Source organism: Ciconia boyciana, chromosome 2 (assembly GCF_034638445.1).
Source record: "Ciconia boyciana chromosome 2, ASM3463844v1, whole genome shotgun sequence".
In the NCBI taxonomy this organism is placed as follows: Eukaryota; Metazoa; Chordata; class Aves; order Ciconiiformes; family Ciconiidae; genus Ciconia; species Ciconia boyciana.
Genome location: NC_132935.1, coordinates 146228356 through 146256309, shown reverse-complemented (window position 1 = coordinate 146256309; position 27954 = coordinate 146228356). Strand labels below are relative to the sequence as shown.

At 39.8% G+C, this 27954-nt stretch overlaps 1 protein-coding gene across 3 annotated transcripts in view; it reads right to left on the bottom strand.

Annotated features, from left to right (window-relative positions):
* The window catches only part of LOC140647146 (macrophage mannose receptor 1-like), a 65520-nt gene extending 39120 nt beyond the window's left edge, over positions 1–26400 (bottom strand). For 2 of the 3 annotated variants that reach the window (XM_072851509.1, XM_072851508.1), the window contains exons 1-7: positions 26265–26400; positions 21995–22396; positions 20333–20506; positions 16664–16828; positions 13381–13494; positions 10860–11006; positions 3879–4061 (exon numbers count right to left, since the gene is read on the bottom strand). In XM_072851509.1, the coding sequence (XP_072707610.1) occupies positions 3879–4061; positions 10860–11006; positions 13381–13494; positions 16664–16828; positions 20333–20506; positions 21995–22396; positions 26265–26325 (1246 nt within the window). In that variant the 5' untranslated portion in view covers positions 26326–26400. Of the gene's footprint in view, positions 1–3878; positions 4062–10859; positions 11007–13380; positions 13495–16663; positions 16829–20332; positions 20507–21994; positions 22397–26264 lie in introns of those variants that run through there. The other variant, XM_072851510.1, reaches the window with a different exon arrangement.
* Positions 26401–27954: the final 1554 nt, after the last annotated feature.

Genomic DNA, 27954 nt, shown 5'->3' with positions numbered 1-27954 from the left:
GGTTGATAACAGTCCTTTTATATGATGTGAACTTTTATCTTCATGGAACAGAAAATAATTTATTCTCAGGAAGTTTAAAAGGCAGTCACAGGAAATTAAGGCTCCCTGTTTCATAAAGGGGGAAGACTGTTCCTCATATATCCACTCCAGTCATCAGGAAAGGCCACTCACTCTAGTGGCAATACAATAAGACAAGGCTGTTTGTATAAAATAGCCAAAATATTCTCTTTGTTGAATTATGTTGCAACACAACTAGGTTCATTCTTTTTTTCCAGCTCAAAACTCTTGTAACAAGAGATGAATAAATAGCTAAATAAAATGCTACCTCCCCTTTTCTCCTACCTCTAGTATAGTGAAGGAAGAAGTGCCCTCCTTTCTAATGCTCAGACACCCAGAGTTGTCTTTTAGAGCTGCCAACCAGAGTACTTGCAAGTTTTCACATTACATGTGTTCCTATATTTTTTTTTTCATTTCAGAGCAAAAGGAAATTCATGTAGTTGTTAGACTTTTTTCAGTTTACAGTTAATGGAGTTAAGTGCTAGTTTTTGGCTGGAAGGAAAGTGCAGGACTGACCAAGGATGTTACTTTACAACAGCTGTTTCTTAGAGGTTTATTTGTCTGTGCTTAAAATCCTCCACTCTAACACATTGCTACTATAATGTTCATACTTAGTTTTCTTCTGAATAAACTATTTGAATAAGGAGGATTAAAAATTTGGGCATTTATAATCAGTCTGAACTCCATCATCATCAAAGGGTATTCCTATCTAGAACTGTTTTTATGACTTTGTTCAGTGCAATGGGAATTTTTTAAATTATTATTTAATTATTTCTTTATAGCCTGTCATCCAGCCTATGCTAAAGGCAGCAGGTGTTTCCTTTTGTCCACAGCACTATGACTCAGAGCACACTGACCAACTACATCACAGTCCTTTCCTTAGATAGCAGTCCTTCCAAGCAGAGTATGAACTACTTGGTTGCTAGAACTTATTAATTATGAGTATTTTTCACGAATGATAGGGAGACTACTTTTAAACAGTTTTTTCCACCACTTATGACCTTGCATTTCTACAGCCCATCTACAGCACTCAGAGGTTTTTCCTATTCAGTTTGTTATCATAGTTCTTGCCTTCTTCCATAAGTCGTCCTCTAATATCCTCTATCCAGACTGACCACAGTCAACCTGACAATGAAATCACCTATGGAAATTAAAAATAGGATTGAGCCCACCTAAAAAGACATCAGCTGCAGGAATGGGTCTCTCAGTAGAACTGGAACTGTTTCTTTTCTGTTGCTGCTGTCACTAGCAACAGAAGTGACTGTAAAACAGTTAAAAGTCATTGCCCCTAAGGCAATCCTTTCTGATTAACACATTTCAGATGGAGGTTTTCCTAGATACCCCCACAACTTAAAACTCTCCTGTGAAATTTCTCCCATCTGCTAGTTACAGGAACACAGACGCTTCCCAGTTTGACCAACCAAGCTGCTGCAAAAATCACCCTTCCAGCCTGTCACTTTAATGGAGTCAACTCTCTCTCCTTTCTCTTTCCCTCCCTTGTCTCTCCCATCTTTATTATACTTAAGTATGATCAGCCCTCATAGCTCATCCGTACTGTCCTTACTACCTCTCCTCCAATAAGAAAGACTCAGATTCGCAGGACATTAGGCTCCATTTTCAAACAGGCACCTTTACCTCTTCTTCCAGACTGCTCTTCATGTTCAGAAGTCCCCCAACATCACATCTCAGTACCCTCCTTTAAACTCTCCTCTGCTACCAAAGTTGAAAGCTGTTCCAGTTCCACTGCCCATCATGCTCTCATTCTCTCCTTAGCTACCGCCATCCACACTCTCTCATTTCTTTTTTGTTTAGTTATCCATTAAAATCTCTCTGTCTATGTTTATTGAGCACCTAGCACAGCAGAGGCCTTATCCATGGCCAGAGCTCCTACTGTGGTGGGCTCATACCATGGTAATAAGAACAATAAACAGTATTCTTTAACAAAATGATTACATCAAAGTCATATATATAAGCCATGCAAATCAGAAATGGCCAAGAGCCATTTCTGGCTCTGTGGAGCCTCTTCCTACATAACATTTTCTCCTCTGAAGAAGAAATGCTGTCATAGAGTTTTGCAATCATCTCTAAAGCCGGGTGACTAAATACTAACTTGGGGTTTTTTCCCAGCCACTTGTAAATAAGCTTTTTCCCACTCTCTCAGATGTGCATTGTGCCACGTTTGTGCCATATCATATGCTGGACTTCTGTGTAAACATCCAGAATGCACTTCTTTATTCTTCTTCATGTTCCTCTCTAAAGTTCTCCTTTGTGGGTGATGCCAACAAAAGCTCTGCTACTATGACAATACTCATCTCCTTGTACCCCTTCTTCCTTTGTTTTATCATGGGACTGTGAATTATTTGGCACAAAGACAGACTTTTGTTCTTTCTGTACAGCACTTATTACAGCAGAGTTCTGATGCAGACAAGATTTTCTAGGCCCTGCAATACATGGTGTTCTCATCTCAGTGGTGAACAAGGGTAATCTGATACTGTTATAAACTGCCTTAAAAGGCTTCTTTAGTTTTTTAGAAATAGTTCCAATTTTACTCCTCTGAAAAGAATGCTTTCAAAATAGTCTGTTGCAGTGAGTGCGCCATATGCGAGAAGCCTGGTTTCCTTCAGGACTATTTGCCTTTCAGAAACATTGACTTTTACAAAAACAGCGCAGGCACAGTCAGTTCAGGAAAGGTCTTTGGAGAAGGCATTAAACTATGAAATAATCTACTTCCAAGGAGTAAGGGGAAAATACAACTAATTTCCTTTAGAGCCTAACTTCTTTCAAATGTCCTAATGTCTCATGAAGAGGTCCCACCTTTCCTAATAATCTCCTTTGAAAGAGTAAAAGTTTCATGTTGTTCGTGAAAGAACAACAAATCACTCTTTCAGGAATGTGAGGACAAGCACAAGTTGCCATGGAGTTGGCTAGGATACAAAACTAAAGCATAACAGCTATTTTATGATTGCCACTTCAAGACTGCTGTTACACTGCAGCTCAAAGCAGCTTACTGTGCTTTCAGTGAAGGATAAACTAACTCACACTTACCTGGCACTAAAAGCACACATAGGATCAATTACTGCAAAGAAGCATACATACGTGTGAACATGCTCCTCCCATCAAAAAGCAGTAACTGACCCTACATGCAAAATCAGGTTCATGTAAAGCAATAGCAACCACAAAATTGCCTGAGCATCAGCATGGTCGCATCTCCCCTAATGAACACACAGCATCTGTAGCCTAACTTGCCTTGCAACAACTCAAATGTGTGCTAAGAAACCGAGCACCTAAGTACCATATTCAATTTGGGGCACATCTGAATCCACATACTGGGACAGACAGCTTCCTTTTTGCAGAAGAAACGCAAGCAGCATGACTTGAAAAATAAGGACATGGCAGTGCTGGTAATAGGACCCAGATCTTCCCAAACTGTCTTTGACCAACAGACTTTGCTTCCCCTCATCTACCTTTGCAGACCAATAGTAAAAATCCTTCCAGCTTCTGAAAAGGTTGAAAATTGTTTTAATGTGTATAAAAGGAGGTAGAAGCAGACCCAAAGAAATAGGATTTTGGGGTTGATGCAATTCACAACATTGACCACAGCTTTTCTGTGATGGTATAGTTTGTTTGGTTTTCGTGCTCTTATTGTGTTTTTTTTCTTCCAAATATTTTTTAAATTTAAAATTTAACTTCTTCTGCACCCTGTGATCAGGACAATTATTTTTTTTAAACAGTATCCTCCTTTTATTAATAGGTAAGACACATTCAAAACTTTTTATTTTCTTAGTATAAATATATATATGTTATTGTAAAAAAATACTCACGGTACCCAAGCTGAGAAATAACAAAGCTGTACTCTTCAACATTATGGATGCTTGCCAGATCCCCATCCTCTTTCCTGCAAGATGTTAAGGCATCTTTCCATATTTTGGGGTCCCTGTGAATTATGTAACAGTGACCAGCATATGACATCCATTGATCAGGACATCTAATAGGCACATTAGTTTCTGAAAAGAAAAATTACCATGAAGAGTTTCAGAATTCTGTTCTTAACTAAAGACTGCAAATCACATAAGGAAAGATTTAACAAACAAAGTAATTATATATTTTCTTCATGAAGAACAGCAGAGCTGAAAAATATGTACAGAGATAATAATCTGCATGCCTGATTAGAAGCTGAAACTTCCAGATTTTTTTTAAAGAACACTACAGTTGCAAACAAGTGCTTGCGTCTTGTGAAAAGACAGAATTAAAAATTACCAGAATATAGTACCAGTTTTGACTTTTATATGCATACATACATACTAAAAGGTAACGTCTGCAGAGCTGTGCTTTATCATTTTCCTACACTCATGTCAGCATTTCTGTTCCTCCTTCTTGCTGTATAGCTATATGTTAACAACTTGGGCTTACAAAACATATTTATGAGGGTAATTTTTTTTCCCAAACCTTAGGCAATTTATGGGTTAGCCCCAGAAAAAATAACTGGTTCTACAGGATCATGAGACAACCCAAATAAGAATACTGCTTTTAGGAATCCATTTGAAAGCTTCATTGAGAAAATTATGCTGTCAAAGTAAATGATTTATGCTTAAAAATTGTTTTTAGAAGTTCAACAAAACAGTACCAGAGTACTGCCAACAACCACATTGCTGTTCAGCAAACAATTCAGCCTTGGGAGGAGTGCCACCCGGACATATAATGTTGTAGAAACAAATTATAATTCTTGCAGCACTTTATTTATAATCAGCAGATGGGTTTAGCAAACACCAATATATAGAGTAGAACAAGGACAGCAGGTTTGCAGAAATTCTGTTGGCAAAAAAAACTTGTGTATGTCAGGGAAGGAGAAGCAATGTGTTTGTGTATGACTATGGAAATATTTAAGTAGTCATCCAAAGTCATGACCAGTCAGGCCCAGGTTGCAAGCACATATCCTCTTTCACCTGGAATATGCTGATGATTAGTAGGTACTTAGTGTCACAACACAGATTTCTAGCATAGCTATAAACAGTCTGCTGTTTGCAGACCTGCCTCAAAAAAGTGCTAGCATGTTCTCACAAAGTTTAAGTAAAACTGAACTTTGTCAGCCCAGGACAAGGGGCTCAGTGCTTGGTCAGAGCCCTGTCAATCCTGCCACAGGAGAGGAAGAACTGGAATAGAGAGTGGGGGAACCCCGGAAAAACAAACTGAATGTATGCGGTCATGTTAGGAGAAACAAGAGAGGACAGAGGTGGCAAATGCTGTTGTAGAAGTTAGTTTGATGTTTCAGACAGCTGCCTAATTTGTTCTATGTCTGGTCTCAGCTCTGAGCATATGCATTTTACAGTGCTTTGCTATAACAGTCAGAGAATTGCTTTGAAATTATTTGTGAACTTGTTTGTGAACAGAGAAGGACTTGTGGGTGATGTGATGGTTGGAGGCTGTCTTGGGCACAGCGATCACAAAATGATAGTTTTCGATTTTTGGAGAAGTAAGGAGGGGGGTCAGCAGAACTCCCACCTTGGACTTCTGGAGGGCAGACTTTGGCCTGTTTTTGACAGAGTCCCTTGGGAGGCAGTCCTGAAGGGCAAAGGAGTCCAGGAAGGCTGGACATTCTTCAAGGAGGAAATCTTAAAGGCACAGGAGCAGCCGAAAGATGAGCTGGCAGGGAAGAAGATGGGCCTGGCTGAACAGAGAGCTTTGTTGGAACTCAGGAAAAAGAGAAGAGTCTACGACCTTTGGAAGAAGGGGCAGGCAGCTCAGGAGGACTACAAGGATGACATGAGGTTATGCAGGGAGAAAATTAGAAGGGCCGAAGCCCAACTAGAACTTAACCTGGCTAGTACCATAAAAGACAACAAAAAATGTTTCTATAAGTATATTGGCAACAAAAGGAGGGCTAAGAAGAATCTCCATCTTTTTTTGGATGTGGGGAGAAACATAGTGACAAAGGATGAGGAAAAGGCTGAGGCAAAAAATGCCTTCTTTGCCTCAGTCTTTAATAGTAAGACCAGTTGTTCTCCAGGTACCCAGCCCCCTCAGCTGGAAGACAAGGACAGGGAGCAGAATGAAGCCCCATAATCCAAGGGGAAATGGTTAGCAACCTGCTACGCCACTTAGACACACACAAGTCTATGGGGCTGGATGGCATCCACCCAAGGGTACTGAGAGAGCTGGCAGAAGCGCTCACCAAGCCACTTTCAATGATTTATCAGCAGTCCTGGCTAAGCGGGGAGGTCCCAGGTGACTGGAGGTTAGCAAATGTCACACCCATCTACAAGAAGGGCCAGAAGGAGGATCCGGGGAACTACAGGCCTGTCAGCCTGACCTCAGTGCTGGGGAAGGTTATGGAGCAGATCATCTTGAGTGCCATCACGTGGCATGTACAGGACAACCAGGTGATCAGGCCCAGTCAGCATGGGTTTGTGAAAGGCAGGTCCTGCTTGACTAACCTGATCTCCTTCTACGAAAAGGTGACCTGCTTAGTGGATGAGGGAAGGTCTGTGGATGTTGTCTACCTAGACTTTAGTAAAGCCTTTGACACTGTTTCCCACAGCATTCTCCTGCAGAAAAGGGCTGCTCATGGCTTGGACAGGTGTACTCTTCCCTGGGTAAAAAACTGGCTGGATGGCCAGGCTCAAAGGGTTGTAGTGAATGGAGTTTACTCCAGTTGGTGGCCAATCACAAGCAGTGTTCCCCAGAGCTCTATGTTGGGGCCAGTTCTGTTTAATATCTTTATCAACGATCTGGACAAGGGGATCAAGTGCACCCTCAGTAAGTTTTCAGACGACACCAAGTTGGGTGGGAGTGTTGATCTGCTTGAGGGTAGGAAGGCTCTACAGAGGGATCTGGACAGGCTGGATCAATGGGCCGAGGCCAATTGTATGAGGCTAAGTGCCAATTGTATGAGGCTAAGTGCCGGGTCCTGCACTTGGGTCACAACAATCCCATGCAACACTACAGGCTTGGGGAAGAGTGGCTGGAAAGCTGCCTGGCAGAAAAGGACCTAGGAGTGTTGTTTGACAGCCGGCTGAATACGAGCCAGCAGTGAGCCCAGGTGGCCAAGAAAGCCAATAGCATCCTGGATTGTATCAGAAATAGTGTGGCCAGCAGGACTATGGACAAGCTGTACTTGGCAGTGGTGAGGCTGCACCTCGAATACTGTGTTCAGTTTTGGGCCCCTCACTACAAGAAAGACATTGAGGTGCTGGAGCGTGTCCAGAGAAGGGCAACAAAGCTGGTGAAGGGTCTGGAGCACAAGTCTGATGAGGAGAGGCTGAGGGAACTGGGGTTGTTTAGCCTGGAGAAAAGGAGGCTCAGGAGAGACCTTATTGCTCTCTACAACCACCTGAAAGGAGGCTGTAGCGAGGTGGGGGTCAGTCTCTTCTCCCAGGTAACAAGCCATAGGAGAAGAGGAAATGGCCTCAAGTTGCACCAGAGGAGGTTTAGATTGGATATTAGGAAAAATTTCTTCACAGAAAGGGTTGTCAGGCATTGGAAGAGGCTGCCCAGGGAAGCGGTTGAGTCACCATCCCTGGAGGTATTTAAAATACATGTAGATGTGGTGCTTAGGGACATGGTTTAGTCGTGGACTTGGCAATGCTAGGTTAACGGCTGGACTCAATGATCTTAAAGGTCTTTTCCAACCTAAAAGATTCTATTATTCTATTCTATGAAAAAAAAAAATCTAGGCTTATATGCACCTCCAACACACTTAGTGCACCCTTCTGCAAACTGTAAACACTGAATAGAACAGCTGTCAGCAATTCAGACATGGCTACAAAGACAGATACAAAGGTACATATTCCCCAGAGAGTCTGTGAGAGTCTTTTTCAGACCAAAGAAGACTGTGAGACTATTACTGTAAACACTAAAGCAGCCATGGCAGGGTGGGAGGCTCTTTTGCTTGTAAATCCAGTAACACCAGGGAATTTGTTGCAGGCCACAAAACAAGAAAAGCAGTTGACAGTCTAGTTTCTTTGGTGCAACTCTTATTGAATGACATAGCTGGGGATTTCTCAGTAAGAGAAAGTCTTCAGTTCTTCATTTCCAGTACTCAGCAAAAATGAACTCTGTACTTCCCTATTGTCCTTTTAAAGAAAATACATGACAACACAAAGCCATACAAGCTATTTTTCATCCTAATGGAAACAAGTACTACTCCCTGAATTTCATTTGACTTAAGCAAAAGAAGCAATGCAAATTAAAACAAATAAGATGTAACAAAGGAAATCACATTAATGTGTAAAAAATGTTATCCCAAATGTCAAGCTGATGAATTTACTGAGGAATAGATCAAGATACAGAAATGAAGTTTCTAAGCCTAGAATGGTTGTTCCTCAAACAAAGAGCCAATACTTTTGTAAACTATAAGCTTGGCTTCCTGAAGTCTGAAGATCTCACAGTGATTGACCTGGGTGTCTAAAAGCATGAAAGTGCTAGCTGAAGTTTGTCTTGTGATTCAGGCATTCAAATTTCTCTCTCTCACACCCATTCTCTGTGGTCTCACAAGAGAGAGCTCACACAGCAGTCACAACAGTGACACTAGGAGGATTTATTTCATCTAATCGAATGTTTTATGAAATATTTGGAAACTTAATACTTTAAGATCACTACACCTTGTTGGATTGGGATGAAATCTATTTTGGCAGTCACTTGGTGGAGGCAGACAGACAGACAGTCTTTCTTTAGAAAATTAAGTAAAAAAATAAGCAAGTTTTGTAGGTGAAATGAACAGGTTCCTATTAATCCACTTTGCTGTATTACAGGGCAAATGCTTTGAAGCCCTAAGATTCTATATCACTTAGATGCATACAATGATGTGGCCCCCTACTGGAAAAAGCACTTCTGCTATAAAAAAACCTGTACAGCTGTTGGCTTCATTAAAATCTTCATCTGCAACAAAAATAAATATTCTGTAAAGATTTTTCTCTACTTTATTTTAGATACAAGCATGATTATATTCTGTTGTAAAATGTTCTTCTGTCCCACAGTCCTTGCATACTGCCTTGTTAGACTCAATTGTAATGTCTAGGGTTAAAATTTCAAAGGATTGCCCATGTTTAATGTTAACTGCACAACTAAGTGCATGTATGAATTTGCAATTAATTTATGTCGTGACTCGGGAGCCCTAGTCAGGAAAACATCATCCGCCATGAGTTTTCCTTTACATCATTAAAAGCTGAGGGCACTTAACACCTTGCATGATCGCATGCTTATTCCTTTTATGACTTCCCCCCATGGGACATTTTGGAAAATATTTTATGAAGCGAAACACTGCCAAACTCTGGTTAATCTATCACCATGTTTACTCAGCAATTTCTGCATGATTGAAAACTTTTGTCTCATTGCTGTTCTTCCTCCAAATTACTGGTGAACTGGGGTGGGGGAAGAATCAAAAGCCTAATGCATAAGAAATAAATGGCCATTCGACTCCCCAAACTAAAATTAAACCTAAATAAGATAGAAGCCAGCATTGAAATGATAGTATATTTATAGGCATCAGTGTTTAAGAACTGATGGATGAAACCTGAAAAGCTGAGCAGTAGCCTACTGAACAATGTAAGACAACCTATATAACTTAAACTATGTGGTTATCAGCTGTATACAAATACTAACAAAACTTTACATCTTCATTTAGGAAAGAATTAAAATATGCACTGAAGTCCTTCTCAGCAAAGGCAACGAATAGGCTTGATTTCAATACTGAAGTATTAATTTAAGTATTAAATATTGATCTCAATATTTAATTAATGAGACACTAGCTCATTCTTGTGGTTTTTTTCTCTTAGCAATAAAGCAAAACAAATTAGGCAGAACTCTCTGTCCTAAGTGTTTTTGACTGGACTGGTTATATATTGGCAAAAGCAGGACAAACATTTAAAAAAACATGGGTTTTAAGCCAAATGTCAAACACTGAGTTTCCAAAACATCTGGTTTGCCAATAATGCATATTAATAAATGGACTGGAAATCCAGTGATGGTTTAGCTTTCTGCTTCTAAAACCTATACAAAATAATGTCAGTGGATTTAAGAGATACCTGTATGTCCTGGAAAAAGAAAGAAACTTGGAAATAAGAGAAAGAAGGAGTGATGAAACAAAGGAATAAGTTAAAAGGTTTTTATAGTACACAGAGAGATAATAAGGAAATGCATCTAAATAAAGCTATGAAAACTTATCTGTTTTGTCTTTCCTATATTAGGCAAGTCTCAGAATTACATTTCTTCTGAAAAAGTGTCATATATATAATTTAAATAATTTCATAAGTTAGTTTTAATATATACACAAATAATTTTATAGATCTCTAAATAAATGTATATCTATTTATAAATATACAGATATATAAAAATTATTTAACTCTCTCAAAAGAATTTTTAAAAATTCCTCTAGCCCACTATGAACTTGTACTGACAAACTTACTCTATCTCATAAGTAGTAAAAATGAAAGCAAGAAGAAATTGACTAATTTCACTGAGCACATGGGGCTTTAGATAATGAAGGGATTTTTTTAAACATTAAATTATTTCCCTTTTTATTCTATGAACAAAATCTGACAGTTCTGCTTGTTTTTGGAAAAGAGAACTCCACCATTTCTGCAATTTAGAACTCAAAGCTACAGAAGAAAGATTACTATACAGGAAGTAGGGAGGCCAGAACAAAAAGGAAGTACACACTGTTCACTTTTACAGGGAATCTTGGTCAAGCCACAGTCTGCAGAGACCTTTGCTTGGTTTTACCATGTGCAATAACAAATACCTATTAGAATTACAGATAAAAAACACTGGTCATTAATAATTTGTTGAGGGTTTCTTACCAAACCTACCTGTAGGAATAATGAAAGATTCTAAAGTAGCATTTCCTCGTTTACAAATATAGCCAAGTTTCTGATTGCATTCCCGAGTCTCCCACTTAGCACCTTTGCCAGGATTTAATGCTGCACAGGTTTTTCCAGGTTCTGGAGACGGATGTCCTTTAAAAAAAAAAAAAAACAAACACACCTCAACAACAAAGTATAAGCACATCATGGTTACCCTCCCAATTACTCTCACATTCTAATCTGTTCCATGCTTTAATTATAAGATACATTAACATATAGACAATTGTGATTCTCCACAGTCCTTTAGACTGAACAGGGCAGTTCATTCTCTTAAGAGAGATTTTTTCACAGCAACCACAAGTTGAGATATTTATCCAGTTCACAATTTAACAGCCTCTTCACAGGTTTAAAGTCTTGATGGAAAGTATTACAGTCCACCTATTTTGTTTGGGTTTTTTCCCTTTGTAAACAAAGAATGTCTAAACTCCAGAGCACAATCTTTAGGTGAAAAAACTCTTTAGTAAGCTAGTCAAATTCTGTACTTAGTATAACAGTAAAGACAGAAAAATAATAAGTAATTATTTCGCTAATGTGAACTTCTTGTCCACTCATCTAAACTATACAACAATAGCAGGATATTTGGATATTTTCAGTTGAAGATTAGCATTAGCACTAACAGGAACATCTAGAAGGAAAGTAGAATGCGTAGAACAGAACAAATTTCTGCAATAAACCAGATGAACTTTTCAAGATCTGGTCTAATGTGATTAAACTTAACATGGATTTTCTTTCATTTCTGAACACATGCCGCTATACTACATAACAAGCAAGTGTCAGTACTGCTCAGCAATAAACACAGCAAAACAATATTTTTTAGTGCACAGGATTGTTCACTGAAAATTTTCTTATATCATTATGATTTCATCACCTTAGATTACAGTTAGTCTTATATTTGCAGTCATGTTATATCTTCTTCCCATAGGAGAAAAAGCTAATCTTACTTCAAAAATACAAAATTTAAATTGTTTTAATGTACAAAAAAAGTTCAGCTGATGGCAGTTAGCTCTCCCAAATGCCTAACCAGCATAATTTCAGTTTAAATGTTGATAACTTAGTTCCCATGTTTTTCTATTATTTAGTTAGGGCTAGTGTGATGGAAGAATATGCAGCTTCCACAAATTCTTTTAAAATATACTAGTGGATGAACAGCCAGCTTTTGAACATCCAGGGTAATGGGGATGAAATAGAGGTAGGATGACCGAAGTGAAGTGATGAAGGAGATAGCACAAATATAAAATAGGTTATATGGACTTAAGAGCATTACCCTTGAGTGAAATTAAGAAACATAAGGAGTTAAAGATAAATAGAGCCCATTTTGGTTACACAAAAACCCATCTAATTCTTTACAGGACAGCTGAGAGTTGTCTGCACTTTTAATAACCATGAACAGCTCCCCTCACCACTTTGGCACACCTCACAATCCATCCCCCCCACTCTTCATTACATGCAGATCCTCATCAGTGCACTTGGATGACAGAACTATAAATACCTTCACAGCAACTTGCAGTTCAGCCCATCTGTTTGCCTTGTGTGCTCACTCCATTGGAGAGCTATTTATAAAGTAGTCCAATTCACTCTTCAAAGTTTACCTACTCAAGAAGTTTGTCCACATAAAATGTGGCCTTACCTACACAAGGAAGCCACTGGATGATACAATGGAGCATGCATTTATAGTTACTGCAGATTAAATACATGTGACGTCCAATGAATATAAAGAAGAGTATTTACACTGCATAACTTCAGACATCTACTTTAAATTAGTCTAAAAAAGGCTTCCTGAATAGCCAGTGCAAGGAAACAAGGGTCCTGCAAAAAGACACCTTAAAATAGGCACTCTGAATAGTAAACCAGAAAAGCACCTCTTCTTCACCATGTACACAGATGGCATAGGAGACTAGCTTTTTATAACAGCACCAGAGTTCAACATTGCAACTACAGGTGTGAAGTAGCTGGGTTTGCTTTTAAGTAGACTAGCCTAACATGTTCAGTTTGATACATGTTACTGCCATGGGTAGGTTAATCCCAAATGAAAATGAAAATCCAATCTTTAAGCAAATAATCAAAACAAATTGGAAAGGAAAGGAATTAAAAAAAAAAAAACAAAACCAAACATACACTGACCAGTCTAATCTCACAAATTAAGATACCTATACCATCAGATTTATTCTAAATTCATATAGAAATAAAGTAAATTAAGAAGATATACAAATGAAGTGTAAATAGATGACTTTTAAAACTTTCCTCTGGATTTTGAGGTTACCATTTCCATTGTGAATAATATATTAAGCCCAGTGTGTATACCTAGCATAAGGGCTGTTACTCACAGTGTTTATAGCCACAGTCAGAGTCTTTCAACATCAAAACAAGCTCAACTAATTGCAGGAGAATAGAGTACTAGAAAATAAATATGTTACACGATGACCAAATTTTTGCCTTTTAAACTGAGTAGCAACGTATTTAACCTTACCTGGAACCCAATTTAAGTATCGAAAAGGAGCACCACCAACCCATTGCCATCCGCTGTTGAAATTCAAACTGTTAAGACCAAACCAGAGAGCAGAACTCAGTCTGCCAGTCAAACCTAGATAACAAAGAGAGATATTGGAAGTGCACAGCAAGAGCAAACATTTTCTCAAAACTTGAGAGCTGAATTCTAGCTAAACCGTCAGCTTCTCCTTTTTCCCCAGTAAAAGTTTTAACAACTTTTAACTTTTTAGTTAAGGTGGCTATGCTAAACCTGCAAAACATGTCATCTTACATGGGTCACTTTAGTTTTTAGAGTTTTCACATTTTTAGGTGTGGAGAATTTTATTACAATAGAAAACAAAATTACACTTCTGCATGCTCTTTGTAAACCGATGATCATAAATATGAAACAAATAATTTTTTCCAGAATTAGAAAATATTAAATTGATAAACTTGCACAAAAGGTCACAAAACCAAAAATCAGTTTTCTAAAATGAAATGTGAATAGTTTCCTATTGTGTATTTTCTCTTCCAATAAAATTAACAAATGTGAGTTTCAAATTTACAAAATACTGTAAAGTAAAAAAACGGTTTGCATTTTATCAAACTACATTAAAATGCAATCATTCCAAACATTATCTTTTTAACAGCACATCATCTTGTACATTTTTCAGACTCATCTGATTTCACTTCTTTAGCCAATGATGTCAGGCTTCTAAAACCATTTCCAAATTAATCCTCCAGTTCTGAAAAGCACCTAGAAATATCATGCTTAAGTATGATCCTACTGAATTCTCTAGCATTATTTATAGTCATTATTAATCAATTGTCTATCTCTGCCTTTCGTATAAGACTTGGAAGCCCAGTTGGATGACTGCTGATTTTTTTTAATTAAATGTATTTCTTCATAGCTCACAGAAAATCATTGCGCAACATATATTATTTATTTCTGCTTGTACCGATAGCGTCATGCCAGTACGTAATTTTGCTCCACATATTTCAGTTGTCTTTGACACCGTGATTATGGGTAGTACTTGAAGCATGGCAAGGTTAAAAGGAGGGATAGTTAAGCACTGGAAAGGACTGGAACATCATACCAGAGCCTGATTTGGCACCAACATATTAATGTGTTCCAGTACTACTTCTGTACAAACAAGTTGTTATTAAGACAATCAAGAACTGAGCATGACAGGAAATCCGGGTTCTGCCAGGAGAGCTGTAGAATGAAAAACTGATTTTCACATACATTTGACAGCAATGTCTACTAGTTTGCAATTAAAACACACCTACTAATATCTCACTTCTATATATCCGTGCCAGATTGCTCCCTTGAGCATTAATTTCAACAATAGTTTCATCACACTCAGTAAAAACAGACCCATGTTTTGACCAAATGCTTAAATTGAAAACAAAAGTTTAGACAGAACAGACTGTTCATAGCATCAAAAATACATTTATCATTCCTCTAAACTGGAGAAATATGGATTTGATGGATGGACTATTAGATGGATAAGGAATTGGCTGGATGGCTGCATCCAAAGAGTTACAGTCAATGGTTCAATGTCCAAATAAAAAACAGTAACAAGTGCTGTTCCTCTAGGGTCTGTATTGGTACCGATACTATGAAATATCTTCATCAATGACATAGACAGTGGGATCAAGTGCACCCTCAGCAAGTTTGCAGATGACACCAAGCTGAGTGGTGCAGTTGATACACTGGAGGGAAGGGATGCCATCCAGAGGGTCCTTGACAGGCTTGAGGAGTGGGCCCATGTGAACCTCATAAAGTCCAACAAGACCAAGTGCAAGGCCCTGCACCTGGGTCGGTGCAATTCCCAATATCAGTATGGACTGGGGTATGAATGGATTGAGAGCAGCCCTCTGGAGAAGGACTTGGGGATACCGGTGGATGAAAAATTGGGTATGAGCTGGCAACACGTGCTTGCAGCCCAGAAAGCCAATCGTATCCTGGGCTGCATAAAAAGAAGTATGGCTAGCAGGTCAAGGGAGGTGATTCTCCCCCTCCAGTCCACTTTCATGAGACCTCACCTGGAGTACTGCATCCAGATCTCAGGTCCCCAGCACAGGAAAGACACGGACCTGTTGAAGAGGGTCCAGAGGAGGGCCATGAAAATTACCAGAGGGCTGGAACAACCCTCCTGTGAAGAATGCCTGAGAGAGTTGAGGTTGTTCAGCCTGGACAAGAGAAGGCTCCAGGGAGACCTTATCACAGCCTTTCAATATATAAAAGGGGCTTATAAGAAAGATGGAGAGAGACTTTTTACTAGGCCCTGTAGTGACAGGACAAGGGACAATTGTTTTAAAATGAAAGGGGGTAGATTTAGATCAGACATGATGAAATTTTTTTACAGTGAAGGTGGTGAGATACTGGCATGGGTTGCCCAGAGAAGTTGTGGATCCCCATCATTCGAAGAGTTCAAGGTCAGGTTAGATGGGGCTTTGAGCAACCTGATCTAGTGCCAGATGTCTCTGACCACAGCCACGGGAGTGGACTGGATGATCTTTAAATGTCCCTTCCAACCCAAACCATTCTCTGATTCTATGAACTTACATAGTACAACTTATGGCATAGAAAAGTTTATCTTCCAACTGATGTAACATATTCAAAATATTTTCTAATCTATTTAATAGATGAATTAGTGGACTACTTCATGAGTGTACACAGGCTAAGAAGGTAATAAAAAGGAGAATGTCTCATTGCAGAATGTAAATGTATTCAGGCACAAATTCAGGACTGAATTTTTTCAGAGAAGTTTTGAAATTACTTCAAAAAAAACATTGAAGGAGACTGAAAATAAAACAATCTATTTGTAAGTCCTTTTGTTTATTAGTTCTTTTTCTTCTTTTTCATATTTTAGCACATACTGATGATACGACAGCTTTAAAGAGATAGGCCAAAAACACTGACTAGTACACACAACGAGTAGAGCACAAAAAGGATGCAATCTTGGTATCTGCATCTTTGGTTTACAAACTGTTTTGCATTTTTCTGCATTCCAACATTTATTCTTTATTGCTTGCATTACTTAATTGCTCTTTTTTTTATGTTACTCTAAGTTTCTGGCAATATTAAATCAGGATAAAATAATTAAAAAATCTGTCCGATTTTTCCAGCTGAATCATTCAAGATAACAATTTAAATCTACTAATTACCAGAATTGAACAAATATCCATTTTCAATATGGAACATGCTATATAAGTGTCACTGCTACAGGAACACACTGTAAAAAAAAAAAACAAACTGATGGATAATATTACCCTACCTGTCAGATATGTTTGTTCATGCAACTCTGTGATGCTTAATAACTCTGCATTCTGTTGTTGACAGCTTTTTCTTGCCTGGTGCCATTTCAGAGCTGCCTCAGAGTTTATCTGGTACTGGACATTTGTTAAAGGATCAGTATTCCACAACAAATCAATACTATTAACTGTAGGGAGAAAAAGAAATGCTGTAATGAAGATGGAGTCAGAAAAAATATAGAATAAATAGCTTAGCAGAAATACACAAACCAAACAACTGCAATAGAGAACTGGTTTGAAAGGAGTCCTGAGGCTCTCTGATGTGTTAGTAAATCCAGGGCAGAGCTAAACCGTGACAGCCGTGTTGGACAGTACACAGGTAATGAAACAATATCACCATTTTCTCTGGTATAACAAAGCTGCTGTTTAAGATAGAAGAGGAGTGGCTAAAGTCATGCTAAAAGAGTTGATTTCCCACTGTGGAGAAAAAGACTAAAAACTTACAGACTCATGCTAGTTAAGGTGTACATCAAGGTGACCACTCTTCTGAGATAAGAAACCCCAATTTTTTTTACAAATTTTGAGTACTATGTAAAGTGGCTATGGATTTTCTTACTGTGATAGAGGTAATCAGACCCAAGCACTGAACACAAAACTTACATTATCAGCATCCATCTCACCCTGTCTTACAGTTCCTCATTTGTCTTATGCATGTATCTGACATACCACCATGCTTTCTTCTCTGCCACATGACCTGACTGTGATCTCCTTGAATACCTGAACTTGGGACTTTTAGGCAATGCCAAAACAGTGAAAACATCATCCAGCAGGGCCCAACATTAGGAGGGCCATACTCCTTACACTGCTGCAGCCTCTCCTGGCTCGTCTCAGTTGAATCCCCACAACAAGCAACAAACAACGGTCTGATTGTGCTCTGCCAAAAATGGAACCTACCAGAGGCCCTAACACTGAGCAAAATATCACTCCATAAAGAGATTAAAGTTGCATGACAAAAGCAGAATATAGCAGAGGTCACTCTATGTCTGCTGACAATGGGAAAATGACTGAAATTCCTGCAGCCTGTATCAGAGTTTCTGAAGTTGCAAGCTGTGAAAAATTTGAGAGAAAGAGGTCTTTTCCTTTTCCGAATTCAGAGAGCTCAGAAAACCTAAGTGTGCAAATAAGAGGAAAACAGTACAATAAACAAAACTCAGGACAAAGGATGATACATGTTAAATGTCAGCAGGTCAGTAACCAGTTCCACTTTTTCCTGTATTATATCTGATAGTCTATAGATATATGAAGTGCTGCTTTTCAGATTAGCCTTAGAAAACAAAAATCAAATATAAACTGCTGTAATTTTGACATTTGACTAAAAATGGGAACTTTCATCTGATTGTCATTATCCACAAACCAACTTCTGTCCAAAATATCTTATGACTATGAGAAGGCAAAATTTCTTTGTTACACTATGTTCTTCAAGACCATAAATTCCTATGCATAAACACAAGCCTGGAATAAAATATAGACTGCAAAAATATTAAAATCTATAATTCAATAGAGAAAGCTGGCTCTGACTTGATAGAAAGGGTTTTATAAGTCTTGTACATTTATTACAAAGGAAGAGGTAAACAAGACTATTTAAATATTTCTTCCTTCTCTGCACTTTTTGTTTCCTTCCTAGTCAGCCGCAAGTTTTATGCGTCATTTATAAGGCTTTCTAAATTCTTCACAGAAATTCTAGCTCTTTCATCTGTCACAAAAAGGGCCTCAATGGACTTTCTCCCACTTGGATACAGCTATAGGCATACCTCATGACTTACTCTCCTGGTAGTCTTACACTGTGCAACCTATTTTCTTCCCCAACACTTACTTTTACCTTGCAGTGCAACATACAACTCAAAAAGACACAGTATAACCTGTAAAGAAGCACTACTTCCTAGGCTACTAAAAATTGTCTGATGTAGCAACACTACCCTGTTTCTTACTGTGGGATTTATGTTTCTACCGTCACTGTATCAGCATCTCTTTTTAAAGCATCAAATAAAGGGTCATACTCACAATTGTTACATCCACTTGTCAAATTTCTACACCTCTATTGAGTATAGTAACTGTTACAAGTATAGTCTTATGCCCTCTTCGTTTTGGAGAACATTTGAGCCAGTTTTGCTCACAATGAAAAAAAGTGGCTGGTTCAGTCATGATAATTTCACTGTGTGTTCAGGCTCCAGTATGAACAGCTGTAATACTTTGCATCACATATTTTCATGTTGGCATTTTTGCTCCCCCAGACAGTTTAAGAAACAACAAACACTTTAATCTTATTAAATAAACTTTAACATGCAAAGACTTAAATGTTCTATGTTTAAAGGTGCTGTTGAAGTTTATTAACTTATCACTCTCTCATGCAGTGCATTCCTCTTTCACAGGGCTGGCTAAAACTTCTGCTACCACAGCCTGACTCTCATTAAAATATATGACCCAACCTTGAATATTTTATAGCCAGTACTGAAGACTCAGGAAGGAAACATGCAGGCAATCAGCATAAATCAGCTTTTTCCAAAAACAATCACAGCCATCTGAATGGATTTCCTTGAATTATGCCACAGAATTAAACAAAATTTTAATGATGCCTCCTATTTGCTATACTCAAAGAACACTAGACAGGTAGCATTCTTAAGTTGATCTTGCATGTGCTGTATTAATGGGATTGATATTCCCAACATGGTTTTAATATCTTGAAAATAATACTGGCATAGAAACAAAACCCATGCAATTTTTATTTGTCTGAAATAATGAATGCAACATTAATGGAAATCAGGCAAGGACACTAATACCTCATCACCAAACCAATTAAGATCAACCCACACTGTTTTCTTCACATCAAAGGAAAGACATGTTTTTCTCCTTAGCTCTGACTGCAGTCAGCTGGAGCTTTACAGCAAAACACAATAATAAAGAAGAAGAGAGGGAGAAGTGCTACCTCTTTCAGCATGACAGAAGAAGCAGCAGCTTGCAGACAAAATGCCTAGTACATATTTTACAGAAGTTCAGAGAAACTTTATTCAAATTTAAAAGAATTCAAATACATACAGGCATATTACTCCAATTTACTTAAAGTAATATCAACATTTCTAAATAAACTTCTGTATATTCATAATAATACAGTTGAAACTCTAACTATACTCAAACCAGGGAATAAATAGTTCTCATTGATTTGAAATACAGAACTACAACATAGCACACAGATTTGGGAAATACTGGGTTTTAGTGAAAAGTTCATGTAAGCTCCTTTCTGTTTAAAAGGCAATTCATTCTACAAAGTAGTCTTAATTTTCGATTAAGCTATATTCTAGCTTCCAGTTCTGCTGCATAAACTTTTACACAGCCTTTTGCATATACTAATGTAACATCTTTACATCTAATTAACTTTCTATTTAAGTAAATGATGTAATTACAGATTCCAGCATATGATTAACGCACTTTCACCTGTATGTAGTTGGTCCATTTTTTCTTTATGCTGAGCCCTATGTTTGTATATTTAAGCACTTCCTAAAAGGATAGCAGGCTGCATGGAGACAGAAAAATGCACCATTTCAAACTGTATTTTGTACAACAAAGCACGTAAGGACACCAATATTTCCAGGCAGCTGAATAACAGCATAGCAGAATCTTGAACATACAAAACTTACATTTCAATGGGCAAAATCCATACATCTTGTCAACATCAAAGTTTGAAGTGGTTCCACACCAGAACCAGCCATCTGATCTGCCAGCATCTGTGCAGTCAGCATACCACTTATCACCAAACTTAAAAGGGAATACACAAGGTGCTCCATTGGCATTTCCTTTCACAGTGTAGGTATCTAAGGAGACACAACAATTTAAAAATGTATAAGCAGTAATAAGCATGGGTTATATATCAGTTCCACTTTATGATCATATTATAGCATATTATAGCAAGCAGTTTAGTATACAAACTGTACTAGAATGGGGCATTGATAATTTTACTCTCTAGGTCCTAGCTGATACCCATGTCCACAATGAGACAAACTTTTATTGCTGAAAGAGACCACTGACCAGAACTGGCTGAGCCAAGACAAGTACATTCCCGTGCTTAATTTTACATGCATAACAATCAAAAGTATAAAATCCACACAGTTAAACAATTTTCTTTTTAAGCACAAACAACTGCTGATTCTTCTGTCAATAACCTACTCAACTGCTGACCATTTTAGACAGGGAAGAGCACGTACGTATAAACTTGAAAGATATATACCACAGAGTGACTCCAATATACTACGCCCAAATAAAATTTCCATTGGCATCTAAAGATAATTTCTGTTTCATCAGAAACCTGAGTCGATGAAACTTACCAAAATAACTAAAGCTGTGTGTGCACATATAATGTACATGCATTGATGGGCGGACATACAGAGGAACACTACTTGACAGGGACTGCTAGAGAGATGACATACCAAGGTCACTGTCTCACAGAGCTGCTAGAAAATGAAGGAGGAAGGAATGGCAGGCGATCACTCCATCTTCCCCCCTCCTCGTTTCACATAATTTGCTTTGCTACAGTTCTTTTATTCTGGCTCTAGACCAAGGACTAGTACTGTAATCAGCCTTTGTGTAAACCCTAGAAAATGCACCCTTACCTCCTTCTGTGCCTATTTCTGTTTATTAAAGAATGGGAAGCCAAATGTATTCCAAGATACATATATACATATATTTATGATAAGTATGTATGTATGTATCATACATAACTTTTTCAAATTTAATTATTTAAATTATCTTATTTCTTCATCTAACACTTCAGCACCAACTCTGAGACGCACTTCAGACACCTAGGAAGGCATCTTCAGTATCAGATTATATCATCTTCAATATCAGATATATGATATCTTCTGGAGCTGAAGATATCAAGAGTTAATTAAATCTTTACAGCATAATTCATATTTGCTCCCCAAGGGGGAAAAAAAAAAAAAAAAAAAAAAAAAGCACACCACTCACACTACATCTTTCTGTACTCATGTAAATAGTAAAAGCTATCATTAACTGTTGTGTAATAGTTATATACGTGTTCTGAATAACCATAGACTTTTTTTCCCCTCTCCAAATGAATCACTACCATGCATGGTTAATTATCTATCAGAACGCTGACAACTTTGATAAGCAAAATGAACCCCTCAAAAAAACATAAAACACACTCAAGTATTGCTGATTTCACCAGAAGTCACACTCACTGATCATTAATGAGATTAAGGAAATTCTCCTACACTTCTAAATATTTTAATTAGATACACATAGAAATGAGTTTGAAATACAGAAATTAATTTACAGAACTTTACCTTCATAGCCTCGAGAACACAGATCGTCTGTGGTTCCGTAGACTTTCCACCTACTCCATAAACCAGATCCCTTGTACAGCATAATATTCCTTTCCTGTCTGTTTCCATAGTTGAAAAACAAATCTTCCCCTTGGATTGCAAAGAGAGTCTCATTTCTGCATTCCCATCGCTGAAGTTCACTAGCCTTGTCACAAGGATACAGAGTGATCGGAACCCAGTCTTTCTTCGAAGGCACTCCCAAGCACAATTTGAATGCTATGCTCATAAGCTGGTGATCTGAGACCCACCTGAATTTTTGTGACTCATTTTCTTGAACGCAAGGAGCAACAGTCACTGAATTAGAACTTAGAGCCAGTACACAGCGCTTGTGATCTTCATTATATATTAAGAAGATGCTAGTATCTGTAAGACAAAAAACACTGGAATCATTTGGTTTGAAGTATCTTACTACGTTAAATGAAATGTGAATCTGGATACTGCTCTTGGGGTTAAAATCTCATCATCTGTTCAGCAAAAGAAGGTGCAGTAGTCTGGTGGCCTACACCTGCTAAAGCGACTGCAGAATGCAACTAGTTCAGATATGAGGACATTTCAACTATTTTGCATTGGTGAAAGCATCTACACTCAAAAGTGCAAGGCAGCAGAGATGCAGATCTAGTGTCTACTATAGCTTTAAAGCATGGGTTAAACTGAAAAGAAAAAACACACTCATGGTATTATTCCAAGCTGCACCGATGGGAGTTACTGAAACAAGGGAGCACGCACACTGTGCACTGCAGATCCTGACACTGAACACTCCAGCAGCTTGATCCTGGCTCTCAGGCATGAGGAGATGACAACAGCCATTAAGTTCTTCAGGCTCTGTTTCCCCACAGTGGGGAGTTCTGTTCCTATAAGGTCTGCTAAATCCTTGAAGTCTTAACTGAAGGGAAGGATTTTTTTTTAAGCTTCATACACAAGCTACTTTTAGGGCTAGAACAGCATATTCATTTTTCACTCAACTGCAGTAATCAGTGATTTCTTTCTCCTTTCTTACATTTCTCCATTATGAATGAAATACTGACAACAGTGGGACTTGCCATCATCAGGTATGCCTCTTAATGACTTATGAAAATCTACGAGGCTCTTCATAGCTCCCAGAGTTATTTCTCCAAGTAAATAGTGCTTCACAGCATGCATTTTCATGTATTCAAGGTTTATTTCAAAATTGTAACCACTAGAAAAGTTTTTAGCATCTCTTACGCTTGGATGCACTATGGAGTGCAACACTTCTGAGCTGGTCTTGCCCAAAGACTGAGAATTTCTCTTCTCTGATCCCCTCGAGATACATTTTAGCACAGTAATTTAATAGTTCTCTCTGATATTGGATTGCATAATGTAACAGGATGCACAAGGTCTTAAAACTGTATTTAAAGTGGGCTACAAGCTAGGAAAGAGAAATACTAATTTATGTGACTCTGGGGATTGAAGCTAATTAAAACCTTATTTATTGTAGTGTATGATTACCAAATTAAACAAATTCCTTAAGGGAGAAATATTTAAGGGTAAAACAGGTTAACCACAGAAAATTTTCTCTTCTCTGCTGAGGCTCCAATATGGAAATGATCATACTTTTCTGCAGAAGAACAACCTGGGAACAAATAACCTCTCTCTCAGAGAAAGAGCTGATCTAGACTTATCTCATCCATGGTTCAGTTTCCTTCTCCTGTCCTTTGGCTTCCAACTCACTGGGAAGTAGTGTAAAACTGATGAGCATTGGAGACAGAAATCGTTGCCTTTTGCCAATCTGTTTTACTCACAGACAATACAAGGAAATATATAATTATCACTGCTGGTGATGACTTTTTTATTCTGCTTTTCTACTAGCATTTAGCACAATGTTATTGTAAACTGATATATGCAATGCTTGCAACTCTCCTTTTCCTGAAATTTTATTTGAAGTTTCTGGGTAAAAGAGATGTCAGACGTTTTCACATGTGTGGAAAACATGCTGCCTGATCTTTCAAACTGCTAAAATTGTATTTGTGGCCTAAAATAACATTCCTTGTTTTAGGCAGCTTATGGTATTAAAGAGAGGATGCTATGCACATGAAAAAGGTACCCCAGAGTCAAAAGCCTGGATTGCTGCACCCAAGCCTGAAAGGGTATAGAGTTTTGGCTTCAGAAACAGGGTTAGAAAGCTGGAAAAAGAGGTCTGGCCAGGGGGGCGAGGGGAAGACAAATCTTTGGTCCTCTGCTTTTCTGACTGCACCTTTACAAAGCCTTAGCAGTGTATAAACGCAACACGGCTGCCTATACAAGAGCCCCAGTGCACGCAGGGTTCTGACAGGGAATAATACACAGGTAAGCAGCTAAAGGGCCAACACAGCCAAGCAGGCACTGAAAACAAGTTGGCACCAAAACAGGAGGACAGAACAGGAGGTAGCAGGATGCAGGAACAACTGTGGCTGAGACTGTAGTTGCAGGATTTCCTTCCCCTCAGAGTTGCTCCTGTCTCATCCATAACCATATTACAGGCTTGTAGCATGGTCCTGTGTTGCTCTAGTTTACAGCTTTATTTCTGTGTTTGTTCTGCCTGCTTGGACACCAAAGAGGATTCCCATACAACACTTTCTGTGTGAGTTGTTAGATAGTCTAAAATATGAAACAAGCCAGGTATTTGTGCAACACTTTCTGTGTCCTGCCAACTCTTCTCTGTAAACACCTGATACCGCTCCTGTCAACATGATGAGTTGTATCTGTAAAATGGGCTGAGCAGAATTACTTATACAACCATTAACTGTGTTTCACTGTTCTGTAGCAACATTTGTTATAGAGCTCCCATAACAGAGTGCCATTCTTCACTATAGATGAGCTGTAGGTGGTACACTTAAAGGTCTACCACAGCATGATCATGAGTAACCACAGTCTTGGTACTTTGAATTATACCAATTTCTAACAGACTAATCCATATTTTGAAAATTACTCCTGGAAGGAGGTTCTTTAAAATGCATAGGAACATACCAGGCATAGGAACCAACTTACCTCACCCTTATAACCCATCCAGGGAGATCTAGCATCTTTTCCCTCAACTGTCCCAAGTAGATCCTAATAGAATTTTTCTCACAGGCTTTCATTTTTCTTCACCCACCACACTGTGACTATTTGCCTACCTCTGGCCCCAGCTTATATCCAAAGAATTGTACCATGCACTGTAAAATCTCACTGGCCAAATATCTTTTCCACAGTAGAGATTTCCGGTATGCCAACGTAGCTTCACACTCTGCAGCATTTGCAAACTATCACAGATTATGCAAGTGTAAATCAAGAAGTAACTCATGAAGCCGGTGAAGCGCTACCAGTGTTAAACAGTAATGGAGAGCGCCAGAAGAGCACACCAAAAGCCAGAAGTGAGAGATGGGGGAACAATAAGGCAGCAAGCAGGTAGGATGACTGTCTTCTCCATGCAGACTCTCGCTTACCAGATAGCCTACAGTGATTCCTGCTAATTACACAAAGCAAGAAAGGTTACAAGGCAGTGTTACAATGTTGTGCTTCAGTAAACCTCAAACTGGAGAGCAGAGGATGCTGAGAGGCTTTCAGGAAGGGCAGATGCAAAACTTTCACTGAAAAATAGCAGTGCGCTGGAAATCACAGTAATTCTCAGAGCGAGAGGGTGCAAGCCCCAGGTTTCAACCAAGAAAGACAGCTTTCAACCAAGAAACACAGCTTTCACCTGTTTTCACAGCACTATTCTGTGCCAATACCTCAGCTACCTTAACATCCCCCCACGAAAGCCATCTGCCAAAAGCAGGTCCCCAGACCCATTGAAGACCAGAGGACTAGAGGAGAGGCAGAGCCCCAACACCAGGCCCTTCTGCAGACCTTGGTGGCAAGAAGGCAGCTGAGGGAAAGCTGGGTGACAGCATTAAATCAATCAAGGGCTGAGCCCCCTAGACAGTGGGGGAAACTGAGGCTCTGCCGGTGACAGCCCCGTTTGGCACCCGCAACACGATGGACACCCAAAGAGCTGCCTCGTCAGGCAGCTTCGCCCACCGGGCACCTCAGGGTGCGAGCGAGGAGGGGGACGCAGTTGGGGCATCGAGGCCCGTCGCATCGAGGCTCCCCTCAGGCAGCACCGAGGGGGTTAAAATGGCCGCGGGCTTCTCCACCTGCGTGGCCGCTTCCCCCCCCCCTCCCCAAGCCCCAGGACAGGCTGGGCTCGGTGCCCGCCGCGATCCCGCTCTTTTCCCGGCACATCTCTTCCCGCACAGCCCCTGCGGGCACTTACCCAGCAGCGGAAAAACCGGGGGGAGAAGTGCGAGGAGAAGCAGGAGCAGGGAGAGAGCCATCGCCGCGGCTTCGCCCGTGGCGCCCCGCCGCTGTGAGGAGAGGGCTTCCCGCCGGGCAGGTCCTCCGCACTTGTGAAGGGGCTGGTGGATCAGGGGAAAGCTCTGGGCTCGAAATGATAAGGAAATATCCTGTCACATGGGGCGTTTTGAAATAACAGGAATTCGCTGTTCAAACTTTGCTTTCCTAAGCTGATTTTTTTTTCCCTCAGCGGAGGGAAGAGCCTCCTTCCAGGCACCCGCAGGTGATAAAGTAGTGATAGCTGAGAGGAGGGCTGGGCGGGGTTTGTTGTTGTTGTGGTGGTGGTTCTTTTTTTTTTATCCTCTCTGCGACCCTGTCAGCTTTGTATATGGGTCAGCGGTTGGTTTTTCAAGAAAATGAGCCAAACCCGCGCCGAGGGAGCAGGACAGCCCCCTCCTCTCTTTCGGAGGCGAACCCAAGTCTCAAACAAAACCCCCGCGCGAACCACCGGCTTTCTCCCGAGAGCGAGGACTGCAGAAGTAGCAGAGACCTACTTTTGGGAAACCGGGACTTGGGCTGCCCCCCCGTCCCCCATCACTCCTCCCCCACGTGCGAGCAGGTGGCTCCCGCGGGCGCCGGGGAGCGGAGCGCGGGGAGGCGGCCGGGGCCGGGGCCGGGGAGCGGCGGGAGGCGCAGCCTGCGCTCGGGCGGGAGAGGGAGAGCCGGAGGGGACGCACGGGCTTAAAAACTCTAACGAGGCATTCTGAGCTCCACTAAATGAAGCTCAACCTATTTATTTATTTATTCTTCTGACTGTGGCGGCTATATCTGCTGTTAACAGGATTCAAATCTCCTGAATCAGAGTGTGAGAAAAACAGAACCTTGCTTGCTAGCTGGGTTTTCACAAGCTGAAGCACCTACGTGGAATTAAATAATCTTTCTGAAAAGGTGCCTTTAGAGCACAATCTGCCTTGAAGTTTTTATGGCTTCTTGCTGTGCTGGGTAGGAAACCTCCCCCTGTGCTTTTTTTGTGGGGAGCACCATGTTATTCCTTACAGGCCATTATCAATATATGGTCTGAAGGGTCCCAAATGGATGGATTACAACAGCCTTACTGCTGTTTTACACACAGAGACTTCTGTAACATGTCAGGCTTACTGAGCTTTGTGATACAGCATACACAAATTTGAGAAGCATCAAACTGACCGTGTGTGTGAAGCATGTTGTACACCATCTCTCCCTGTACTGTCGTGCACTCAGAAATCTCTGGTAAGTATTGAAAATCTTTGAAAGCCTCCTTGCTGGAAGTTCTGGGTGGAAAAGTAGTGCATGTCCAGGGAAACACCAATGTGAGATTAGTATGGCAGGAGACAGGGCAGAGTGAGAAGGTACTTTGAAAATATTATTAGAGGAGAAGAAACAATGGAGACGAAGTCCAAGCTCCTTTGAAGTCAATGATGAAACTCCCGTTAACATCAGAGGGGATTCCAGCCAGGCACTTCAGCTGTGCTGGGCCCTCCTGTGGACTACATGCAGGGAGTGAAGAAGTGCTTCATAATTTCTCATGACATCTGTGGACCCACATGAAGGTCAGGAACAGCCTGGCCCAGGGACAGGAGGTGGGAAGTATTTCAGCCATAATCAGCAAAGTTCTGTATCGTTATGTTGAT